The sequence below is a fragment of the Bison bison genome, unplaced genomic scaffold (genome assembly GCF_000754665.1).
Source record: "Bison bison bison isolate TAMUID 2011002044 unplaced genomic scaffold, Bison_UMD1.0 scf7180017864378, whole genome shotgun sequence".
Classification (NCBI taxonomy): domain Eukaryota; kingdom Metazoa; phylum Chordata; class Mammalia; order Artiodactyla; family Bovidae; genus Bison; species Bison bison.
The window spans coordinates 1036630-1061707 of record NW_011494950.1 but is presented as its reverse complement, the minus strand read 5'-3'; the positions used below and the strand labels follow the sequence as shown (position 1 = coordinate 1061707).

General features: G+C 41.6%; 1 protein-coding gene and 1 long non-coding RNA gene across 2 annotated transcripts in view; one reads left to right on the top strand and one right to left on the bottom strand.

Moving 5' to 3' along the window:
• Positions 1–10873, top strand: part of LOC105001041 — a 14489-nt gene extending 3616 nt beyond the window's left edge. The window contains exons 2-3 of the long non-coding RNA XR_826813.1: positions 2505–2608; positions 10793–10873. This is a non-coding gene — a long non-coding RNA (uncharacterized LOC105001041). The remainder of the gene's footprint in view (positions 1–2504; positions 2609–10792) is intronic.
• An 8520-nt stretch (positions 10874–19393) lies between these two features.
• MCIDAS (multiciliate differentiation and DNA synthesis associated cell cycle protein) overlaps positions 19394–25078 on the bottom strand; it is a 6320-nt gene continuing 635 nt past the window's right edge. The window contains exons 3-7 of the mRNA XM_010857194.1: positions 21770–21816; positions 21564–21636; positions 20792–20985; positions 20087–20197; positions 19394–19834 (exon numbers count right to left, since the gene is read on the bottom strand). Of these exons, the coding sequence (XP_010855496.1) occupies positions 19394–19834; positions 20087–20197; positions 20792–20985; positions 21564–21636; positions 21770–21816 (866 nt within the window). The remainder of the gene's footprint in view (positions 19835–20086; positions 20198–20791; positions 20986–21563; positions 21637–21769; positions 21817–25078) is intronic.

The following is a 25078-nucleotide window of genomic DNA, read 5'->3' as shown; positions in this document are numbered from 1 at the left end:
CTTTAAGCCAACTTTTTCACTCTCCACTTTCATTTTCATCAAGAGGCTTTTGAGTTCCTCTTCACTTTCTGCCATAAGGGTGGTGTCATCTGCATATCTGAGGTTATTGATATTTCTCCCGGCAATCTTGATTCCAGCTTGTGTTTCTTCCAGTCCAGCGTTTCTCATGATGTACTCTGCATAGAAGTTAGATAAGCAGGGTGACAATATACAGCCTTGACGTACTCTGTATCATACTGTTCACCAATTAACAACTAAAGTAGGCACTAACAACTTGGTAATACTCTGCTTTAAGTCACAACTAGAGCAGAGACATTACTTTGCCAACAAAGGTCCCATCTAGTCAAAGCTATGGTTTTTCCAGTAGTCAAGTACGGATGTGAGAGTTCGACTATAAAGAAAGCTAAGAGCCAAAAAATTGATGCTTTTGAACTGTGGTGTTGGAGAAGACTCTTGAGAGTCCCTTGGACTGCAAGGAGATCCAACCAGTCAATCCTAAAGGAAATCAGTCCTGAATATTCATTGGAGGGACTGATGCTAAAGCTGAAATTTCAATACTTTGGCCACTTGATGTGAAGAACTGACTCATTGGAAAAGACCCTGATGCTGGGTAAGACTAAAGGCAGGAGGCGAAGGGGACGACAGAGGATGAGATGAGATGGTTGGATGGCATTACCAACTCAATGGACATGAGTTTGAGCAAGCTCTGGGAGTTGGTGATGGACAGGGAAGCCTGGCCTGCTGCAGTCCATGGGATCGAAAAGAGTCTGACACGGCTGAGCAGCTGAACTGAACTGAGTCATCATCTCGCCGTTTCTGACCATGCAACTCAAATGCCAATAAACTGATTAGGACTAGAAACCCTAACATTTATCTTGGAAGACATTCCCCCATGGGTCTCTTATATTCCTGCATGTCTTGTTGAATATGTTAAGGATGGGATGCAAAGTCTGAATGAATGACTGGTAAACCATTTCTCAGAATTTGCAAAAAGCAGTCTTGAGGTATGGGGTAACCTCTCCATCTGGAACAAAGAACAGGCTTTCTTCTGCTCACTGTAAAAGAAACAGATTCCCCAACTAAGTTTCCCTCTTCTCTAATGCAACCTACTGTGGGGAAAGGCATCTATTTGGACCCTTCACATCATCCCTGTGGGATTTCGGGACAAGGTGAATTGATGTAAATATGATGTTCATGCCTCTTGCTGTGTTGTGAATAACAAAGTCCTTTGTTCTTAAGAAAAAATTATAGCTATGTGTGGCAATAGATGGGGCTTCCCTGGTAGCTCAGCTGGTAAAGAATCTGCTGCAATGCGGGAGACCTGGATTCGATCCCTGGGTTGGGAAGATCCCCTGGAGGAGGGCATGGCAACCCACTCCAGTATTCTTGCCTGGAGAATCCCCATGGACAGAGGAGCCTGGCGGGATACAGTCCATGAGGTTGCAAAGAGTCGGATATGACTTAGTGACTAAGCACACACAGCATAGCATGGTGACAGATGTCAACTAGATTTATTGTGGTGTTCATCTCCCAACATATACAAATACCAAATCATGTTGTACACCTGAAGCTAATATAATATTATATGTCAGTTATACTTCAACAAAAAAATTTTTAATTAAAATCTTTTGTCTCTGCCAGCACCCATGCAACAGTAATAGGCTAATTTATCAGATTTAAATAGGATAAAATAAAATTGAAGACCTATACCCTTAAGTGATAAGTTAATATGAGGGCGGAAAACCAAGTTTCATATAACCATAGATTTTTTATGTTTGCTCTTCTGTGTCATTTTCATAGTCCAAGTTCAAGACATGTGCAGATGGCTGGAAACTTAGATGTTAGAGAAATTTAGTTAGCCCATAGTGTACTAACAAGATCAAAATTATTATTTCAATCTCTGCACAATTTATTTAGTTTACTAGATTTATTTTTTAATTTTATAAATATTTGGATACCTACATTAGAAGTCAGTTAACACAAATGTGACAGATAAGAATTTTAAAGGCTCAACAATACAATGCATTAAAAATTTGCATTCTAAATAGATGAAACTTGTTCTATGGTTAAAATTTTCAATATAATTCCAGCTAAGCCATTATATCCTCTTATAATCCTAATTAAAATAATGTGTTTAAAGGACCAACCTGGCCTATTATACTCTAAATCTTCCGATTTAAGTTTTTAATTTTATTTATTACATACATTTTAGTAAGAATGAAGTAGGTTACACTCAACAAAAGCATTCTACTTGATTTATTTTTGTTTAAAATTCTGTATTGTTCTACTTAACAAATTAAGGCATTTCCAGAGACTAAAGCTTGGTCTTCCTTTGTCTTCTTCGTTTTCCTTTTTCTTAGTAGCTACTATTGGTTCATTCTTAGTAAGCTTTTGAAATGTTTAAATAGCATGCTGATAATCAGTTGAGAAGCAGGGCAAGACCTAAAATTTGAAGTTTTTGCCAATTTCTGTGTTGTAAATATTTCCACCATTGCCTCTTTCAGGTTACCAACATGACATGCAGCAATGGGAAGAGGAGAGCACTGCAGATAAGCTCCAGCCCACCACTGCGGGGGTTTCCTCTTAACACTATACCTACTCTCCACAGGTAATCTCAACCTTGTTCATGGTGTCAGTTACCTATACCTAATCCAGACAAACAAGCTTCACAAGCACCTCAGACTTTTACTAAGAGCAGACTAAAGACCTTCCCCCAAAATCTTGGCCTCCTCCAATATTCACTGACTCAGTGAATGTGCTGTAATCCATCCAGTGATATAAGCCAGCATCCTTGATATCTCATTCCTTTTCTTTGTTTTATCCACTACCAGATCCAGTCAATTTTACCTCCTAAATTTTACTCACTTTTCACAACCATCTTCCTAGTCTGAGGTACCATAAATTCTTTTTTTAATTGAAAAAAAAAAGATGATAAAATCACAAGAGTAAACTAAATGTGAAAAAAGGCTTAAAAATTACAATGAATTTGATGCTCTTTCCCTAACTGGATGTATTTGCATTGAAAACATACAGATAGTTTGGAATTTTAATCTTTAAATGATCCTTTTCATTCATTCTCTTAGAAAAAGCACATGTAAGTTTTAAGAGGTCTTGTTCTGCTAATATCAAGAAATGAATAAAGCAATTTATGGATCATCTGCAACCTAACAAAGTGAAACCTGGGACATAGAAGTGAATGTTGCTCAGTTGTGTCCAACTCTTTACGACCCCCATGTACTGTATGGTCCATGGAATTCTCCAGGCCAGAATACAGGACATAGAAGATGAGAGAAAAAGGCTAAAGGTTTCCAAAGGAAGAGATGATGGAAAGTCTGGGATTTGAAGTCCTGTGGTTCAAATCTATTATGAGACTATGACAAGAACCCACCATTCTGAGATGTTTTCAGCAAAGTGTGTGAGCATCTTCCTCTAACCAAGCTCTTGCTACAAATCTGTAGAGATGCAGCCATAAGTGATAATACCTCTGGCCCTAACAATAGCCATGACTGTCTGGCTATTTTCCCATATCCTTTCTTCTTCTCTAACCCATTTTTTGTTATAGTAAAGTCAGAGTGATCCCTTTTAAGGAGAGATCATGTCACTCCTCTGCTTAAGTCTTCCTAAGACCAGAATCTTCACAAGGCCAAAAGTTCCTGTATGATCTGGCCTCTGCTTTTCTCTCCAGCCTCACCTGGAACCAAACACCCCTTTGCATTGTATTTGCAGTAACCTTTCCTTTTCTTAAAGAAACCATATTCCTTTCATCTTGAGATTTTCATATATTTCATTCCTCCTAATGCCCCTAGGCATTATGTACATATGTATATATGTACATAAATGTAATTCTTAATAACTATAGTTAATCACGATGGTGTGATCACTCACCTAGAGCCAGACATCCTGGAATGTGAAGTCAAGTGGGCCTTAGAAAGCATCACTATTAACAAAGCTAGTGGAGGTGATGGAATTCCAGTTGAGCTATTTCAAATCCTGAAAGATGATGCTGTGAAAGTGCTGCACTCAATATGCAGGCAAATTTGGAAAACTCAGCAGTGGCCACAGGACTGGGAAAGGTCAGTTTTCATTCCAATCCCAAAGAGAGGCAATGCCAAAGAATGCTCAAACTACCGCACAATTGCACTCATCTCACATGCTAGTAAAGTAATGCTCAAAATTCTCCAAGCCAGGCTTCAGCAATATGTGAACCGTGAACTTCCTGATGTTCAAGCTGGTTTTAGAAAAGGCAGAGGAACCAGAGATCAAATTGCCAACATCCGCTGGATCATCGAAAAAGCAAGAGAGTTCCAGAAAAACAGCTATTTCTGCTTTATTGACTATGCCAAAGCCTTTGACTAGGTGGATCACCATAAACTGTGGAAAATTCTGAAAGAGATGGAAATACCAGATCACCTGACCTGCCTCTTGAGAAATCTGTATGCAGGTCAGGAAGCAACAGTTAGAACTGGACATGGAACAACAGACTGGTTCCAAATAGGAAAAGGAGTTCGTCAAGGCTGTATATTGTCACCCTGCTTATCTAACTTCTATGCAGAGTACATCATGAGAAACGCTGGACTGGAAGAAACACAAGCTGGAATCAAGATTGCCGGGAGAAATATCAATAACCTCAGATATGCAGATGACACCACCCTTATGGCAGAAAGTGAAGAGGAACTCAAAAGCCTCTTGATGAAAGTGAAAGAGGTGAGTGAAAAAGTTGGCTTAAAGTTCAACATTCAGAAAACAAAGATCATGGCATCTGGTCCCATCACTTCATGGGAAATAGATGGGGAAACAGTGGAAACAGTTCAGACTTTATTTTTCTGGGCTCCAAAATGACTGCAGATGGTGACTGCAGCCATGAAATTAAAAGATGCTTACTCCTTGGAAGGAAAGTTATGACCAACCTAGATAGCATATTGAAAAGCAGAGACATTACTTTGCCAACAAAGGTTCGTCTAGTCAAGGCTATGGTTTTTCCTGTGGTCATGTATGGATGTGAGAGTTGGACTGTGAAGAAGGCTGAGCACCAAAGAATTGATGCTTTTGAACTGTGGTGTTGGAGAAGACTCTTGAGAGTCCCTTGGACTGCAAGGACATCCAACCAGTCCATTCTGAAGGAGATCAGCCCTGGGATTTGTTTGGAAGGAATGATGCTAAAGCTGAAACTCCAGTACTTTGGCCACCTCATGCGAAGAAGAGTTGACTCATTGGAAAAGACTCTGATGCTGGGAGGGATTGGGGGCAGGAGGAGAAGGGGACGACAGAGGATGAGATGGCTGGATGGCATCACTGACTCGATGGACGTGAGTCTGAGTGAACTCTGGGAGTTGGTGATGGACAGGGAGGCCTGGCGTGCTACGATTCATGGGGTCGCAAAGAGTCAGACAGGACTGGGCGACTGAACTGAACTGAATGCCCCTCCTCCTCAACCTAGTTAATTTCTTCCCTGATTCCAGAGTTCAAACATAACTTCCTTTCTTAACTTTTCAAATCATATCCTAACCCCTAATTTTTGATGCCAGAGCACCCTCTTCTTCTGATTAGGATTTATCATAATTCACCCCACTTCAAAGGAAGTGGTAAATATATGAGATTCAGCTACAGGAGATCTTGGACAAGATCTCTTATTTAATTTCTCTTGTCCAGGAGACTTTGGACAAGATCTTGGCTTCAATTTTCCCAAATATAAAGCAAAGTTTAAATTAAAGCCTCTACCTTAGGTACATAGCTCTGATTTCTATGATTCCAAGTAAAGGTTATTCCAGGAGGTTGTATAATGTAGATATTAAGAAACTGGACTCTGGAGTCACCTTAGTTCCAATACCACCCTCTTCTTTATAATAATTTATATATTATGATCTAAGTATGATGTTCTGAAAGAAAATAAGTTAGAAACATTCACATTCCCTTTCTAATCAATTTTTTAAATGCCCCACATCAAAATTTTAAAACTCTGCATTGAACACAGCCAGGCAGAAAAAAATCAGACATTCTCATAATAATGGATTAAATTAAAACTAACATTGTCTTTATTATGCCTAATCATCAGGTATTTGACCTAGCTCAAATCAATAGGAATGCATTTGCACTAAATTAAAATGAAATTTTTTCCTGAAGGTGGCACTGTGAACAAGGAAAAGTAATAAATCCACTAAATTTTTCAGGACTACAGGACTATATTATTAGGTTAAAAAAAAAAAAGCAACATAATATGCATCCTGGTACCTTTGACTTCTAACTTGCCATTTTCTTTTCACTTTGATTCTTTAAATTCATTGTTAATTGTAGGTGTACCCATTAGCTTTTTGAGTAAGTTTTTAAATTGGTATTTCCTTAATAAAAAAACAACTAATAGCTGAAATTTATTGAATGCTAACTATATTCAGCCACTGTACTACAAACTTCAGCAGTGAATTAAAGGAAGGAGGTTTTGGTTTGGTTTGGTCTGTACCACGCAGCATGTGGGATCTTGGTTCCCCTACTAGGGATCGAACCTGTGCTTCCTTGCAGGGGGAACCTAGAGTCTTCACCACTGGACCACCAGGGAAGTCCCAGGAGCTCTTCTAAAGTAATATTTAACTCACACAGCTCCAACCTACTTGATTTTGCTAGGGAATTGAAGCATTTATAAACTTGTTTCTCTGCTTACCGCCTCCCGCTCCGGGACAACACGTAAGGAGACGAGGTAGTAAATAAGAGCCTTTACTTTGTTACCTGCTGCCAAATAAAAGTGAAGATCTCATCAAGGACATTTTCTGTTTCCTGTTGTTAAACACCAGTTGACATGCACCAGAATCAGACCTACTTTATAGCAAGGTACAAGCCACCTAAATTATTTTGTCATCCAGTGTAGGAAGGTGTGAGTCCTAAAACCTAAAAGTTTACTGTTACCTTACTGCCAAGAAGCTAGTACAATTTTAGAACAACCTTCAAAGTTTAAGAGCATAATTTGAGTACATGGATTGGCTGTGTGCCACAGGGGCTACCATTCTTAATTTTTCTTGAGGTTTTATAGCTTTATCTCCTAGATATTAGTTTTTCAAATTGCTCAGAAAACTTCAATTGTCTCACTATTATGGAAAACTTGCCCCTCAGCTGAAGCACAAGACTGTTAGACCATCACACTTAAATGAAACACTTCCAACTATACTTATCCAATGAGTAAATATACCTGTGTAAATACAGAAGCATTTAGTTAACATTTCAAACAGTTCAAATTAGCAACTTGGTCATAATTTCAACACAATTATGTTTACATTTCAGTAATACTATACACAATGACCTGATTTACTAGAGTAAGGCAGAGGAAAAGCTTCTTAAATTCTTCACGGGACTAGGAAACACACAATAGCATACAGAGTCTCATGGCTGGCAATTCCTTTAAACACTGACGAAAATCAGCATAGTTACTGTAGGCAGGACTAAACTCTGGCTGCTCTCTAGTTGTCTGAGAGATCATGATTATGTTCAACTCCTGCTCAGTAGACAGCACACACTACAGGGTAAACAGAGATCTGAGTTCAGTTCTGCCCTTGGAGAGCTCTTGGACTAAAAGTGAAGAGGAAACAAGCACAGTAATAGTTTTAATATTGACAGTCTGCAAGAGGGGACACATGAAAATGCAAGGTGTTGTGGGATATTCATTTATATAAATATATTGTCGTCTGTAAGCTTCCTAAGATTAAATAATTTCAATTCCTATTTCTCAGTGCTTTGTTTACTGTGCTATTCTGAAGCCTCAGGTTTCAATATTTATCTTAGATTATAGAACTCAAAACTGTCCCACCATTATAAAGGCTGGAAAATCTGAATTTTGGAAGAAATGCCTTACTTCCCTTGATTTCCTACCATTTTGTTCACTTTTGAGAGAATTATAGAAATGAGCGTAATCCCATATATATTTTTAAATATCCAGCCACAGGGTGTTGATTAAATAAGCTATTCCACATATATATAATGAAGTGAAGTCATTAAAATGTTTCAGAGATGAAAATCATGAAAGAATCATCACTGCCATTCAGTTCAGTTGCTCAGTCATGTCCTATTCTTTGCAACCCCATGGTGTGCAGCACACCAAGCTTCCCTGTCCATCAGCAACTCCCAGAGCTTGTTCAAACTCATGTTCATTGAGTCAGTGATGCCATCCAACTATCTCATCCTCTGTCATCCCCTTCTCCTCCTGCCTTCAGTCTTAACCAGCATCAGGGTCTTTTCCAATGAGTCAGTTCTTCACATCAGGTGGACAAAGTATGGACCTAACAGAAGCAGATGATATTAAGAGGCAGTGGCAAGAATACACAGAACTATACAAAAAAGATCTTCATGACCCAAATAACCACAGTGGTGTGATCACTCACCTAGAGCCAGACATCCTGGAATGTAAAGTCAAGTGGGCCTTAGGAAGCATTACTCTGAAAAAAGCTAGTGGAGGTGATGGAATTCCAGTTGAGCTATTTCAAATCCTAAAAGATGATGCTGTCAAAGTGCTGCACTCAATATGTCAGCAAATTTGGAAAAGTCAGTAGTGGCCACAGGACTGGAAAATGTCAGTTTTCACTCCAAAGAAAGGCAATGCCAAAGAATGTTCAAACTACCACACAATTGCACTCATCTCACATGTTAGTAAAGTAATGCTCAAAATTCTCCAAGTCAGGCTTCAACAGTACGTGAACCATAAACTACCAGATGTTCAAGCTGGGTTTATAAAAGGCAGAAGAACCAGAGATCAAATTGCCAACATCTGTTGGGTCATAGAAAAAGCAAGAGAATTCCAGAAAAACATCTACTTCTGCTTTATTGACTATGCCAAAGTCTTTGACTGTGTGGATCATAACAAACTGGAAAATTCTTCAAGAGATCGGAATGCCAGACCAGCTTACCTGCCTCCTGAGAAATCTGTATGCAAGTCATGAAGCAACAGTTAGAATGGGACATGGAACAACAGACTGGTTCCAAATCAGGAAAGGAGTACATCAAGGCTGTATATTGACATCCTGCTTATTTAACTTCTATGCAGAGTACATCATGTGAAATGCTGGGCTGGATGAAGCACAAGCTGGAATCAAGATTTCCAGGAGAAATATCAATAACCTCAGATACACAGATGACACCACCCTTATGGCAGAAAGTGAAGAAGAACTAAAGAGCCTCATGATGAAAGTGAAAGAGGAGAGTGAAAAAGCTGGCTTAAAACTCAACATTCAAAAAAACAAAGATCATGGCATCTGGTCTCATCACTTCATGGCAAATAGATGGGGAAACAATGGAAACAGTGAGAGATTTTATTTTTCTGGGTTCCAAAATCACTGCAGATGGTGACTGCAGCCATGAAATAAAAAGATGCTTGCTCCTTGGAAGAAAAGCAATGTCCAACCTAGACAGCATATTAAAAAGCAGAGACATTACTTTGCCAACAAAAGTCTGTCTAGTCAAAGCTATGGTTTTTCCCATAGTCGTGTATGGATGTGAGAGTTGGGTCTAAAAGGAAAGCTGAGAGCCGAAAAATTGATGCTTTTGAACTATGGTGTTGGAGAAGACTCTTGAGAGTCCCTTGAACTGCAAGGAGATCCAACCAGTCCATCCTAAAGGAAATCAGTCCTGAATATTCATTGGAAGGACTGATGTTGAAGCTGAAACTCCAATACTTTGTCCACCTGATGTGAAGAACTGACTCATTTGAAAAGACCCTGATGCTGGGAAAGATTGAGAGCAGGAGGAGAAGGGGACGACAGAGGATGGGATGGTTGGATGACATCACCAACTTGATGGACATGAGTTTGAGCAAGCTCCAGGAGTTGGTGGTAGACAGGGAAGCCTGGCGTGCTTCAGACCATGGGGATGCAAAGAATCGGACACGATTGAGTGACTGGGCTGAATTGAACTGTGGAGATGGTGGCAAAACCCTTGAATACACTAAAAAATGTTAAGTTGCACATTTCAAATCAGTGAATTACATAGTATGTAAAATGTATTACAATAATTCTGTTGAAAAAAAAAAAAGAATCCCTTGGTTCAATCAGCTATTGTTGGTGATGTGGATGATAAGGGCGAGAGTTGGGTGATAGCCTAAACCAAACAGAACCAGTCCTGTGTCCTTAGATCACTTCCCAGAAAAGGGGAGTCATGATGTGCTTGGAAGCAACCCTAAGAGGTATCTTCTACATTAGGAATTTCCGTTATAAAGAAATAAATGAAAGAGAAATCCTGAAACCTTGAGGGTTAGGCATGATCTTATAAAAGTGCTCAAAACCATCATTATCCCTCACAGAACAGTGTAGCTGTATTTGCTTTAAACCATGGCATGACTTAAAAATAATTGAATTTTCCACATCCTATACCTAAATGCAATTTCTAATTATTACTTGGCTAGCCATATAAATCCTAGGTAAATCTGTGGTGTTTCTTTTCCCTTGCATCAGTACAATATGAATAAATGTAAATAATTGTTATGTCTGATTTACATTGTGTTTTGTTAAGCAGCTAAAAGTAAATATTGAAAATAGAAGGAAATGGCAACCCACTCTAGTATTCTTGCCTGAAGAATCCCATGGACAGAGGAGCCTGGCAGGCTACAGTCCATGGGGTCACAAGAGTCGGACACGACTTAGCGACTAAATCACCACCACCACCATGCAAGTTTGAACAGCTGTTTGCCTAAAAGAAGGCTATAGATCTTAAAGTGCAGGGCTAACTGAATCAAAGCAAATTACTATCCTAAGTATGCAGATTTCCTTACATTGAATGATACTCAATTTTCTTTGTTTGTTTGTTTTGTTGCCACACCTTGCAGCTCCTGGGGATCACTGACCAGGGACTAAACCCTGGTTCCGCACAGTGAAAGTCTTAACCAATGGACCACCAAGGAATTCCCAATGGTACTCAGTTTTAACCATCCTATTTCATGTAAGTTTTCATTACAAATGGTCTTAGATTAATTCTAGATGTAAGTGGCAATACAATATGAACAACTAGATGAAAATAATACACAGGACCTCATAAATGAGTGAATCAAAGTTCACTCCAGGAAGAAAGAGGTACTAGATGAAGATGGATTCGTTAATACGAGAATATATTTTTTTCAAAGAAAGATCTGTTAGGTACTTGGGATGGCAAGAAAAACTCAGTTAACCCAGTGAGTTAGAATAAAAATGTAGAATTTTTAAATAACATTTTTAATAGGGCTTATGGTCACATGATAATACATTTTTAAGCTTTTCAGAATTGTGGGACATTGAGATATGCATAAAATGTTCTCTCTTTTTAAATCAATGCATCTTTTCCCAGGGGACTAAGATGCCTCCAGGACCTGGGCAAATTTCCTTCTATAACTCAATCTGAGATACCTTGAGGCAGGGAATTCCACTGGGAAGGAAGAATTGGATTCAATTTACTGTTTCTGGATTTCCTCCCCAGGATTGCCTAGAAGAGTTAAGAAACTGTTGTGAATGTCTCCAGCACTCGATAAAATTGCTCTCTAGATCCCTACATTTGACAAGTAGGCTCCAGAATTCAGCCGTGAGCAAGGACACCACATTTGCTCTCCAAATGCAATCTATGCCCACACTTTCGACATTAACGCATACCTATATTTTTACTTCATGGGCAGTTTTCTCCAGTTGGAAGCAAGAGAGAAGGAGGAGTTAGATTCCAGTGAGAAGGATTTTATACACCTTGCTGGCTTTGAGATTTAGGGGCCCACATGCAAGAGCCAGAATGACAGCTCTAGGAGTAAAGACAAGTCCCCAGTTTGCAGCAAGCCAGGCAATACAGACCTTGGCCCTGCCATCATAAGGAACTGGATTCTGCCAACAATCAGACTGAGTTTGGAAATGGAATCCTCCCAGAGTCTCTAAATAAGAATCCAGCCAACACCTTGATTTCCAAGAAATCCAGAGCAGAGAACCCAGCTTAGCCATCTCTGATCTACAGAACTATGAGATAGTTTGTGTTGTTTTAAGCACTAACTTTATGGCAATTTGTTACCGCAGCCATAGATAACTAATACAAACAGATAACTATAATGTTTGTCAGGTAACAGGCACTGTGTCAAGCATTTGAGATGCATCACCTGGATCAGTCTCACAATGTCTATTGTCCTGGTTTCAAAATAGAGCAATAAGACCCAAGTCACTGAGCTGGCCAGTCCCCTCAGGACCATGATGGGAATCAACCATCTCTATGTGACTGCAGAACCTTTGACCATTCCTATACAACGGTCCACTGCTGCTATTCAATAATCATGTGTATAGAGGATCCAAGTTTTAAATACACACAAACATACTTATACATTCACATATGTATATATATTAAAAATTTCTGAAAGAAAATATACCAAAATATTCAGAATTGTATCTTTAGATGGTAGGATTATCACTTCTTACTTCATTATGGTTTCCTGTTTATCTGAATTACTTTACAATGAGCATATTCTACTTGCATAACATTTTTATTTCCTTTTTTTTTAGTTAAAAGATGAAGGTGAAAATTTATTAAGGAGAATCCGACCTGAGTACCAATCATTTCTTTCATCTTATTCCCAGAGACTTCCACACTTAAAGACTCATCACATCCCCAGGTCTCGGGCTCTAGCTGCAGCCCTCCAAGTGCTTCCGTCCCTTTCAGGCTCCCAGGTCCCCAAAAGAAGGCCAAGAACTATCGTGGGTCCTCTCTGAGGATGGAAGCCCATCTCACTCCCCGATAGGGGGCCCGAGCTCTGGTGTCAGAGTCTAAGGGACACATTTCTCCTGTCTTTTCTCTTCAGGTTTCTCTACATTAGTGACACCAATCAAACCTCTGTGATAGATCCTGTTAGACAGTCTAAGAGCTTTCCCCAACTCCTTTCCCTCTTGCCTACCTGTCACTATAGTGGCTAGGAGAATGAGAAACTAGATTCCCCAGCCTCCCTTGCAAGTAAGGGTAACTGTGTGCCTCAGGTCTGATTTTGAGACTAGAGTGAAAACCCACCTGGGAGTTTCCTGGGAAATGCTTTTTTGCTTCCTTAAATAAAGAGACAGAAGCAATCTGTGAAGCTTTCTACCCCTCCTTTCTTTTTATCTTTAATGCAGACAAGATGCCTGAAGCTACAGCAACAATCTTGTGATCATGAAACATCAAACATGAAGACAAATGTCTAATAAATTAGTGGAGCATAAACCATAAAGTCTGGTTTGTTGATAGCATCATTAGCAGATGTTAGCAACTCCTGTCTCACCCGATTATGTGTGAAAAAACAAACCCTTATCTTAAAACCCAAATGTGATTACCTCCATTCTTATCTCAACTGCCTGCTACAGACATTAGAGTACTGGTGCTCTTTTCTGTTAGATGCAGAAATGAGAGAGAGAACTGGGAGAGGGGAGGAGAAAGAAGTAATTGGAGAAAATCTGTTTGTGTTTTCCACATATAGATTGCTTCATGTCCCTAATTTTGTCCTGTCCCATAAAATCCTATGCTGAAACCGAGACATCATGCTTATCACTTATGACACAGATTACAGCCCACAGCATCTATTTTAAGGAGGAGACAGTAAGATTGACATTTAAATTCAGTCATGTGACCTACAGAATCATCCCGCCAATGATTCTACTTATATTTTGATTCAAATAAATTTTTTCATGAATAACTGATAAAATGGAATGCCATTTTATTCCTGTAGCAAACTAAAGGCCATGGGAGCAGTCTGTCTACTTGAAGTGCCAGGACTAAGAAGATACATTGTCTGGACACTTTAACAAAATAAAACCAATTACAAGTCTATTATGTAAATTGTCTGTTATGTCAGATGAGTAATTCTAAATAAATGGGATAAAATATTCCTATCTGAAAAAAGCTTTTGTTAGTTGGTCTAAGTTTTATAATCTATGATCATTGTTGAATTTTAATACTACAGATGGAAGCTTCAAATCAACACACTTTTATTTCTTATTCTCTTAGAAACATTGATAGTTGGGAAAAAAATCTCCATTATACAGTCAGTCCTCAACAAACAGGGTCTTAACTACATGTCTTTGAGAGAGAAAGTTTCTCATGTTTTAAGCTTTGTGAACTTGTGTTAGTCAGAGTTCATGTCACTCATTCCTGTGATATATCATTTTGTTGCATTTCAACAGGAGATTAAAATTGAACAACACTGGCAAAGTGAGCAAGCAAAGAAATGTAACTTATTTCAATTATGTCATGTTAAGTGGCCAGTTGGAATTTTCACATATTGCTTTAAATTATAAACAGTGAAAATCAGTGTGAACTGCAAGGTATATTGATTTTCATTTGTTAAGCAAACAATGTGACTTGCACATGAACTATTTTTATGCATTTGAATCTTTGTTATTGAAATTTAGTCTCTTGTTCTTTCAACTATTTTTATACAATTTTTCAAAGTTATTTTCCATTTACCATTATTACAAAAGATTGACTTTATTCTCAGTGTCGTATAATCCTTGAGGCTGTCTTACACCCGAAAGTTTGTAGCTCCCTTCCCCCCACCTCTTTATTCCCTCTCTCCTACTAGTTTGTCTCTGTATCTGTAAGTCTGCTTCTTTATTGTTGTATTCATTAGTTTGTTGTATTTTTTTAGATTCCACATGTAAGTGATATCATACAATATTTGTCTTTCTCTGTCTGATCTGTTTCACTTAGCATAATGCCCTCCAAGTCCATCCATGCTGTTGCAGATGGCAAAACTTTATTCTTTTTAATGGCTGAATAGTGTTCCATTTGGAGAAGGCAATGGCACCGCACTCCAGTACTCTTGCCTGGAAAATCCCATGGACCGAGCCTGGTAGGCTGCAGTCCATGAAGTCGATAAGAGTCGGACACGAGTGAGCGACTTCAGTTTCACTTTTCACTTTCATGCATTGGAGAAGGAAATGGCAACCCACTCCAGTATTCTTGCCTGGAGAATTCCATGGACAGAGGAGCCTGGCCGGCTACAGTCCATAGGGTTGCAAAGAGTCAGACACAACCGAGTATTCCATTGTATACACGCTCTCACATTTTCTCTATCCAACACTTAACGTTGTTTCCATGTCTTGCCAATTGTAAATAATGCTGCTGTGAAAAATAGGGTGCATGAATCTTTTTCAGTTAGTGTTTTGGGGTTTTAAAAGCATATTCAACAGTGGCTGGGTCATATGGTAGTTCTATTTGTAGTTTCTGAGAAACTTCCATACTGGTTTCCATAGTGTGTGAGTTAGTCACTCAGATGTGTCTGACTGTTTGTGACCCCATGGTCTGTAGCCCACCAGACTCTTCTGTCCATGGAATTCTCCAGGCAAGTATATTGGAGTGGGTTGCCATTTCCTTCTCCAGGGGTTTCCATAGTGATTGTACCAATTTACATTCCCACTAACAGAACACAAGTATTCTCTTTTCTCCACATCCTCCCAGATTTGTTATTTGTATTCTTTTTGATGATAGCCATTCTGACAGGTGTGAGGTAATATCTCATTATGGTTCTGATTTCCATTTCTCTGTTGATTAGTGATGTTAAGCATCTTCTAATGTTCATATTGGTTGTCTACATTTCCTCTGGAAAATGCACAATATATTCGGTTCTTCTGCTCATTTTTTTCTTCCTAATTTCTTATTACCATAGAAGTAACATAACACATTCCTACCCATTTTTTAATCAGGTTACTTGTTTTTTTTGATGTTGAGTTATATGAGCTGTTTATATACGTTGGATATTAATTCCTTATTGGTCATATCATTACTCCAAATAATTTTAAATTCTTTAAGTATCATTGTACTATCTAGTTATCCTTTAGGTTATATATAGACACAAAAATATCATTAGTTAATATTATAAATTAATGACATTATAATCCTTCAACTGGAAGTGTTACATATTATTCTTCTATGTGAACTTTGAGTTAATTAGGAGAATTAGGACTAGGTCCTGATCCCTCTGCGCACGTTTAAGGGTCAGTTGAATTGAGCTTCTTTAACACATTTCATAAATAATTTTATTCAGACTCTTCATGCTTATTTTCAACATCAAATCCTTCATTCAAGGTATTTAATTCATCACTGAAGCTACCTTCTGTGTTACTTAACATCATTTGTCAAAGTACATTATTGTCACTTCCAACTTTTTGAAATACAGCCCTTTTTTGAATGTAAAATAAGATTTTTATTATTAAAAACTTAATCCTAAATCACAAGAATTATTTTCATGCCATCAGGTCAGCTGGTTTTTGTTTGTTTTAATCTTTTTGAAAGTTATCTTTAAAAAATTTCTTTACAACAGTGGTCCTAGGTCCAAGCATCAACATCACCTTGCAACTTGTAAGAAATTGTCATTCTCAGACTTTACCCAGATTCACTAAATCAGAAACTCTGGGGAGGTCCCAGCAAACTGGGTTTTAATAAGCCCTGTAAGTGATTCTGTGGAAAAGGGAATGGAAACCTACTCCAGTGTTCTTGCCTTGGAAATCCCAAGGACAGAGGAGCCTGATGGGCTACAGTCCATAGGGTCGCAAAGAGTTGGACAGGACTTAAGCGACTTAGCATGCAGCAGCATAGCTGATTCTGATACATGCTACAGTTTAAGAACCACTACTTTACAACAACATCTAACTGTTGCAAATATGAAGTCATTTCCTTAAAAATAATTTAGCTAAAGTGTGTGTGCCTCTTTTTTCAAACTGATTGTGCTGCTATAGAAAGTGTTCGAGAAACACTCCAACCATGTTATCTAAAATAATGATTCTGGTTACATCCTATCCCTAAACTCTGCTTTATTTTCTGTATAACAAGGTCTTGGTTTTGTTCATGATTGACTCCCCAACATCTTGAATGGTGTCTGGTCCTATTTGAAATGAAATTATTGTGATAATTTCAGGCTAACATGTCTTCATGATCTAGGCTAGATCACACAGCTGAACATAAGCTCAAAGAATCATGGAGAAAATGGCTAAGATTTGGTTCAAAGCTGTTCTCACTGATGTTTTCTACTAAACCAGCAACAAGCAGTAACAAGAATTCATACCATGGAAGGAACATAAGGACATATATTAGTGGGCATAGCTCCCTTCACTGCTAATATAAGCACTCAGTCATTGGGTGGTTAACATCCCAAAGAAGTAAGGAAAATACCAGGTCAAGGAAGCTGTGGTGTGTGGGCTCATTCAGCTCAGGGAAGGGCCCCAAACCACCGACCACCTTACACGGAATTCTTGATAAGCCTTATAATTTTTTAAATTCGAGGCATAAGACAAGTAGAAAAATACATATAGTTTTTTAACTTTTCTGTCATTCAAGCTAATGCATTATGAAAATACTAATTGAGTGGAGAGGAAAAGAACGTTTAACAAGCTGACTGTTTCTCGAAACAAGTTAAAGCGTTTTGTTTTTGTTTTGTTTCCTCTGATGCTGAACTGCAGTGACTTCATATTTAAGCCGATACAAAGAATTCTGAACCATCCAGTATATTTTTTGAGTCCGTTTGTTAGACAAAGTATGAGGAAATGTGCTCTGTCACCTTTTTGTTTGTTTTCCAAATGGCCATTTCAGTGTAGATAACAGTACACAGGATAAACTGGAGAAGCAGGTTCTACCACCCCACCCAGCTCACCTGTTTGTTACCTGATCACTCCATTCAGAATAGCATTCAGGTGGCAGAACCAGCTATGTGGTGTAACAGGGTTGGAAACATGCCCAGGCTGAGCTCCCAAAGACAAGAAGTAGCCCTCATGATGAGGACTGTGGAGGTGGGGACAAATCACTGCTTGACATACTCCACTCACAAAATTTCACAACAGAATAGGAAAAGGAATGGCACTCAAAAGGGAATAAACAAAAGGCAAAGTGAAGGCATCGGTAACACCCCCATTTTTCTTAGAAGATGAAGCCAAGAAATATGAAACATGAATGTGTACCCTAGTTTTATCCATGGAATTCAAATAAATAGTTTTACCAAGATTTCCACACTTGATTTCTACCAAAAAAAATAAAAATGAACATGTTAAAATACATTCTTTTTCACGTGGGATATGCCATTTTCTTTAAATGTTTTTTACTAAGAAAGCTTGCTTTTTCTGTGGTTATTCTGTTTAGACAAGTAAAACTATATTATTCATATAAATATTTATCATAAATCTTACAAAATTATAAGAATAATCATTACAAACAAATGTGTTTAGCACCTGTTTTTGCTAAAACCCATTGACTCAGAATCTGCACTTACCTGTTCTATTGCTTGCCCTGAGACAAGTGATTAGAAATTCTTAATCCTAACCTCTCCTAATTTTTTATTCCTTCAGCTACAATGAAAAGTTTCAATAGTAGCGAAATTAAATGTTCTTCATGGATCAAGGGAAATGAGTGATGTATTGAAACTGTTCACCCAAAGACCTGGCTTCTGGACCTACAATCTTTGAAAAAAGTAGTGAGAACACTCAGAAGGTTCACATGACGCCTGTGATTGTAGAAAATTACTTAATTTCTTCCAATCTCCTTTTGCTTCCTGTAGAAGTAGGGCATTATGTAATTAAGAACAGCTAAGATCATGACTGCAGCCATGAAATTAAAAGATGCTTAGTCCTTGGGACAAAAGTTATGACCAACCTAGATAGCATATTCAAAAGCAGAGACATTACTTTGCCAACAAAGGTTCCTCTAGTCAAGGCTATGGTTTGTATGGATGTGAGAGTTGGACTGTGAAGAAAGCTGAGCGCTGAAGAATTGATGCTTTTGAACTGTGGTGTTGGAGAGGACTCTTGAGAGTCCCTTGGACTGCAAGGACATCCAACCAGTCCATTCTAAAGGAGATCAGGCCTGGGTGTTCCTTGGAAGGAATAGAAAACTAAAGCTGAAACTCCAGTACTTTGGCCACCTCATGCGAAGAGTTGACTCATTGGAAAAGACTCTGATGCTGGGAGGGATTGGGGGCAGGAGGAGAAGGGGACGACAGAGGATGAGATGGATGGATGGCATCACCGACGTGATGGACGTGAGTTTGAGTGAACTCCGGGAGTTGGTGATGGACAGGGAGGCCTGGCGTGTTGCGATTCATGGGGTAGCAAAGAGTCGGACACGACTGAGTGACTGAACTAAATTGAAGTGGTTTTTAGGTCCCCTTCCAGCTCTGAAAAGTACATAATTCAAAGCTGCTAAAAATAAATACTTTAAAATTGACTGATATATGCACACACACACATACACACGGTTTCGCTGTGAAAAGGGGAGGGACTATACAGTATTTTACAGAACTTTACAGTGCATCAGTATCAAAACGTTTTACGTTCTTGTTCCTGGAAAAAAAAAAAAAAGTTTCAGGGTGGTATCGATCCTGCAGAGGGAGTTCTGAGAAACCAGGTTTCAGCTACCCGCGTTTAGCTTCCAGGCGCTTCAATCTGCATAGAGGCAGTGTTTCGGAGGACCTCATACCAGCTCAACTGGGGATCCAGCGGAATTTGTAACCCCCGTTGGCGGTCCGGATGGTGAAGGCATTGCCCTGGGGGAAAGCAAGGGTGCGGATGGTGCTGTGGCTGCGGATGGGGGTGCTAAAGGAGCCGCCCTCCTCGAGCTCACTGTGGCTCAGGTTCAGCGTGCTCAGGCTGCAGTCTGTGCGCAGCCCCGGGAAGGCGCCGTGCAGGTTCCCGGGCCTGCGGTCCAGGCTCTGGGGCTCGGGCTGCAGCCGGAGCCTCTTGGGATCGCGGCTCTGCAGAGCTTCATCGCAGCGCTCGGAAATCTCCCTCAGAACGGCGTCCACTTCCGCGCAATCCTGTCCCGCAGCGCTGAACAACTCCTCCAGGCTCCTTTTGGCCGTCGCCTTGAGCAGGAAGGGCTCGGCTGCCGCCCCGGGATCCCGGGAATGGGTGATCATCAGCTTCTACAAGAGATGAGGAGGAGCGCCGCCCTGGGACCAGCCAGACTCGCCTCTGATTGGCTCTCGAAGGAGGCCTGGGCTAACTTCCAACAGCGCGACTCGGCAGACCCCTGCAAGTGACTCAGAGAGCTGCCAGCGGTCCTCTCCTTCCCTCGACCCTCTCCGAGTCCCAACACTGGGAGCAGGGTGGGGGTGAAGGGTACACAGGAGTATTTCCGACTTATGCAGTGTTCTACACGCCCGCGCCCCACTTACATCCAGCACCGAGGCCAGGTGCCGGGTCCGACTGGCTAGTTCCTTCAGTTGCAAATTGCGCTCCTTCAGGGAGGCGATTTCCTCCTGTTTCTGGGTCAGCGTCGCGTGCAGCTGCAGGAGGGGACCCAAACATCGAGTTGTAGGCTCCCGTGCTCTCTCTCGTCTGTACACTCGGCAGGAACTGAACCCAGATCCTCACGTCTAATCAGAAACTTGGGGGCCCAAGAACGTTTACACTGGTGAGAATAATCAGTTTTTATTACAAAGCACTTAGAATGTTTCTCAGTAAATCCTCCGTATAGTGATGAGGAGTGCTGACTTGGGCAACAGGCAGATACAGATTCTGCCTCCGAAGTTCAATCTTCTTGTACCTCAGTTTCCTTATCTGCAAAGTGAGGCTGGTAAGAGTATCTAGCTCAATGTCTGTGGGTATTAAATGAGGAAAAGTAAATGGGTAAGCGCAATACTAGGCATATGGCCCTCAATAAATATTGGTGGCCCTAATAAAAATCCGGTGGGTAGGATTTCTCCCACTTAGGGACGTTGTAAACTGAGCCAGTGGAGGAATAGCAGCTACTTGGACTGATCCACTGGTTCTAACGTGCCAACGGGGCACATTTCTGCACCTGCAGCCTCCACTTCGTCCCCGAGCACCATGCCCTGCCCCTAACCCAGGATTCCTAAACGCCAGCCCAGTGTCCCTACTTGATTATTCTCGATGAGCGCGTCCCCCAATGCCCTCTGGTTCTGGTCGGCCACCTCCTTCCAGTACTGCTCTGGCGGGGGCACTTCAGGTGGGCTCAGCGGCGGGGAGAGACAGGGACCAAATGGCAGGACGTCGCTAGGAGAGAACGGGAGATCTCCACCCGCCAGGGAAGGCGACATCAAAGAGGATGAGTCTGATGAAGAGGAAGAGAGGGAGCTGGGTTTGCAGCCTCAGACTCGCGCCTGGCTAACTACAGGGGCAAAATGTCACGATGGGTGTAGGGTTTATACAGAGATTTTTCTTTATTGATAAATCAACCCTCACTCTGCAATCCCCACGATTCCCAGGCCCTTCTTGATATCCTGTACACTTTCAGCAGGTGCTCAATAAATGCCTGTTGAGACGCTCTACACTGAACCTCCACAGTGGCCGGGGCAAACTTGTCTGAAGTCACCCAAATCCACTACTCCGCACACTCCTGTCACCCAGGCTCTTCCTAGCCACGTCACAGCTTAAGGCTGGGCTCTCTTCCAGAAGTTGCACTGGCAAGTGGAGAAAAGGCTATCTATAGCGATCCAGCGATTCATCTTCACCATAAGGAAAAGGGAGGGGATCCCCTAAATATGGAAGAGCCTGACACTTTGATGAGTTGCTGGCGAGTTGTTAATAGGTACACAGTTTACCACCTTCAGGGCCACGAAATTCGAACTTGTAGGATTTGAGGGGTGGAAGACACCCCCGCTTTAATTTTACTGCAGAAACTGCACTTGCCTGCAATGAGATTATCCACAGTGTCTCTGAAATCCTGCAGATCGAAGTCCGCTGCCGTTTGCAGGGAATGGCTCTGAAATAAACCAGAGGTGAAAACTAGTTAATGTTAAGCCTGGGGAGTCTAGAACACTTCCTAGACGGTCAGCTAACCTCTGGGACTCGGTGGCAGGTCTAAGCCCAAACGCATTCACAGTGGAAACTTATACCTGAAAATCAAAGTCCCGCCTGAGGCGCGGAATCCAGGAGGCTTGCACTGCCATGGTGGGGAGAGGGACACTCCAAGTGGGGACCCTGCTGCGAGGGTCCGGCCAGGCGCTGAAACTGTGTTCAGCTCACCTCCGCCGCCTAGTGAGGCCGCAGACCTCCAGCTCAGACTTACCTCTCACAGACCAAGGGGCCACAGCTCTAAGAGCTGGGAGCACGGTGTGCAAACACTCCGTCCTTGCTCCCAAGATCTGCCAGCGTGCAGGGGCATCCAAAACAGTAACTCCAGGCCACATAACCCGAGAAGGCTCAATCACAGCTAAACCACCCGTCCCCACCAAGAAAAGGAAAAGGTCGGCTAAGACATGATGGGCTAAGGATGCTATGTGGAAAGTGCCTCTGTTCAGCATGCAGCCGGCGTGGTCCCTATTGCTGTTTTGCTTCTCAAAAAGTTGGAGTTGACTTTTCCCCGTCCAGCGTGATGCACCTCTAACATTGTGGACTGGACGCTCTCCTGGGTTCCTGCAATGTGTCTGGGTGAGTGAAACCAAAGGGTACGGTAAATGCTGGCTGCCAGGAAATTTCTTATTCCCTTAATTCGCGGACAGAGCTGACAAAACTCTTATACGTTGATTTTCTCTGTTAATTCTCACAGCAGTTCAGGAAGCTAGCAGAGATCAAGAAGTGATTCCTCCCCTGATGGAGAAGCTGAACTCAGAGAAATCGAGTTGCCCAAGCACCCAACTTTGAAATAGTGAAACTGGAGCTTCTGCTCCAGAATGCTGGTGCCTATTTCAAATCCTCTTTCCTCTACCCCTCGTTGCCTCTAGCTTTTATTTCTTTCTTTCTTTTTTTTTTTTTAGGAAAGCCTGGCTTCCAATGAAGAGCTCGGGGAAGGGGAAAGAGGTCCCTAAAGGGGCATGATCTGAGATGCGTCCAATACGCCCACCAGAAATATCTGTTCTAATGATCTTTGTTCTATCATCTTTTTTTTTTTTTAATTCCTCTGGGTTAATCTTACTTGTCTCCCAAAAGCCCATCTTAACCATTCAGATACTTCTGAGAAGAGGAGCTTAATCTGAAGTTGAAGTGTGAAAGTGAAAGTCACTCAGTTGTGTCCCGCTCTTTGCAATTCCATGGACTACACAGTCCATGGAATTCTCCAGGCCAGAATAAGTCAGAGCTTAATCTGACTCTAACTTCAAAGAATGTACAAGTTATCCATTTCCTTCAGGGAGGAGAAGTCTAGCACCAATTGAAATCTGAGATTGTAAAGGGAAGGCAGCTTAGCAAGGAAGGACTGAGGGCCCCAGACAGATCCTGAAGCACAGATTCTTCCCTGGTTGAAAGAGTCAGAAATGAGGCATTTTCCAAGGGCTAAAATGTCTCCCTCTTAGTAGAGAAAAGCTCTTACCACAAGAAGACTGGAGGCCACCTAAGGGAATGGTGCCCAGGAAATGCTTTCTCCTGTGCTATCCCAGGTCTTGGCCCATTCTGGACCCCAAACACTTCTAGAGCACTTCCTCTCTGTGACCACTTTCCCCAACAGGAAGGAGAAATATAACCAGAGTGTATACTGGCCAGAGGGTTCCCCTGGAGAGTCTTCCTCTGGGGATGTATCTCCTTCTGCACCAGCTCTGCCTTCCCCAGGACAACTGCTGGATCTCTTGGGCCATCTGGCAAGAGCTCTGCCCTTAAAACTCTCTGAAACTCAAAGGAGACATGGGCTGACTTTGGTTCGGTTCGTGGGCTCTGGTTTGTGGGCTTAATCTTTGGTGCATGCTGTGCCAAATCGCTTTAGTCGTGCCTGACTCTGTGTGACACTATGGACTGTAGCTTGCCAGATTCCTCTGTCTATGGAATTCTCCAGGCAAGAATACTGGAGTGGGTTGCCATTTCCTCCTCCAGGGGATCTTCCTGACCCAGAGGTTGAACCTGAGTCTCTTATGTCTCCTGCATTGGCAGGCGGGTTCTTTGCCACTAGTGCCACAATCCTAGGTAGTTCAATGATATTTCTGTGGTTACTCTGTTACTATCTTCCCAATTAGATAAAAACCTGGCACTTCTCCAACACAAACAGCAGGGGGAAAAAAAACTAAAACAGAACATGATGTCAAATTTAAGTTCTGTATATATAAGCCAAAATTCAGCAAAAGCCTGCTTTTTCTCTTGCAAAATAAACATGTTGGAGTAAGGGAGTTATGTAACCCTCCGGGTCAGTTGAATGATGCTCCTGTATTGTCTTTTTTTTTTTTTTCAATCTGAGCATCCAGACTCTAAGAGAACAAGAGAATAAATAGCTTCTGCAGGGCAACGCCCACTTTTCCTGCCTTCCTAGTCTCTACTCTCAGTGGCCACCTACCCCAAGTCTCCCTGGGCTCTGGCCCAATTTTAAGAGGCACTTAGACCCTGGGACACTTTGTTCCACCATCCCAATCACAGTTCTAGGAGGTGGTCATATCCTCTGGAGAGTTCTATACTCTCATGTCCCCAGCACCTGCTGCCAGGAACCTGGAACTGGCTCTTCTTGTAGGTGCCATCTAGCTAGGACCTCCTGTCCTTCTGGGCACTTCATATCCCATCAGTGAGCCAGGCTTCTGGTCTCAGCCCTGGTGAGTGGTAGGAATGAGATGGAAGTGAGAGGATAGGTTTTCTTGGGGGAAATGCCTCTTTCCCCCATGGGAGTGACAGTAGCCTTTGCAGAGGGTGAAAAGGACTTTTATAAAGTGCCCATCTGCTGAAGGGCCATCTCTGTAGAGAACAACGTTTTCAGTCAGATTTCTTCAAATCCTTTGTTACTCTTCCGGCTTCCTCCAAATGTAAATTCTCTTCGTTTTTTCCGGTCTTGATGGAGAAGTTATTCTCCAATCTCCACACTCCTTAGACATCCAGGGAATGAAAATAGTTAATGAATGACCCGGAAAGGCATGTTGGAAGGACAGAGAGGACGCGCTGATCTGGTGCCCAGAGCGCAACTGTGCTCCCACCCACCCACCTGATCTCTCGGTGTGCAACCTCCGAGTTGCTCTACCGCAGCTCCAAGGAATAGATGGGGAGGAGAACGGGAGACCCGTCTGGCAGGGGAGCCCTCCCTGTGCAGAGTTGGTCAAAACAGCTCTGAGAATGGAGCCACCGTTAACATACTAGGAGGGAGGAGGAAGTTCCTATTCTCGCGGTTCGGATTCCTGCAGGACATCTCTCCCTGCTAACCAGGTGTTCCTGTGCTCCCCTCCCCAAACGGCTCTTTAAGGAAACTCGGGAAATAGAACTTTGGGCTGAGAGGCAGGGGGCATTCCACCAGGGGAAGTACC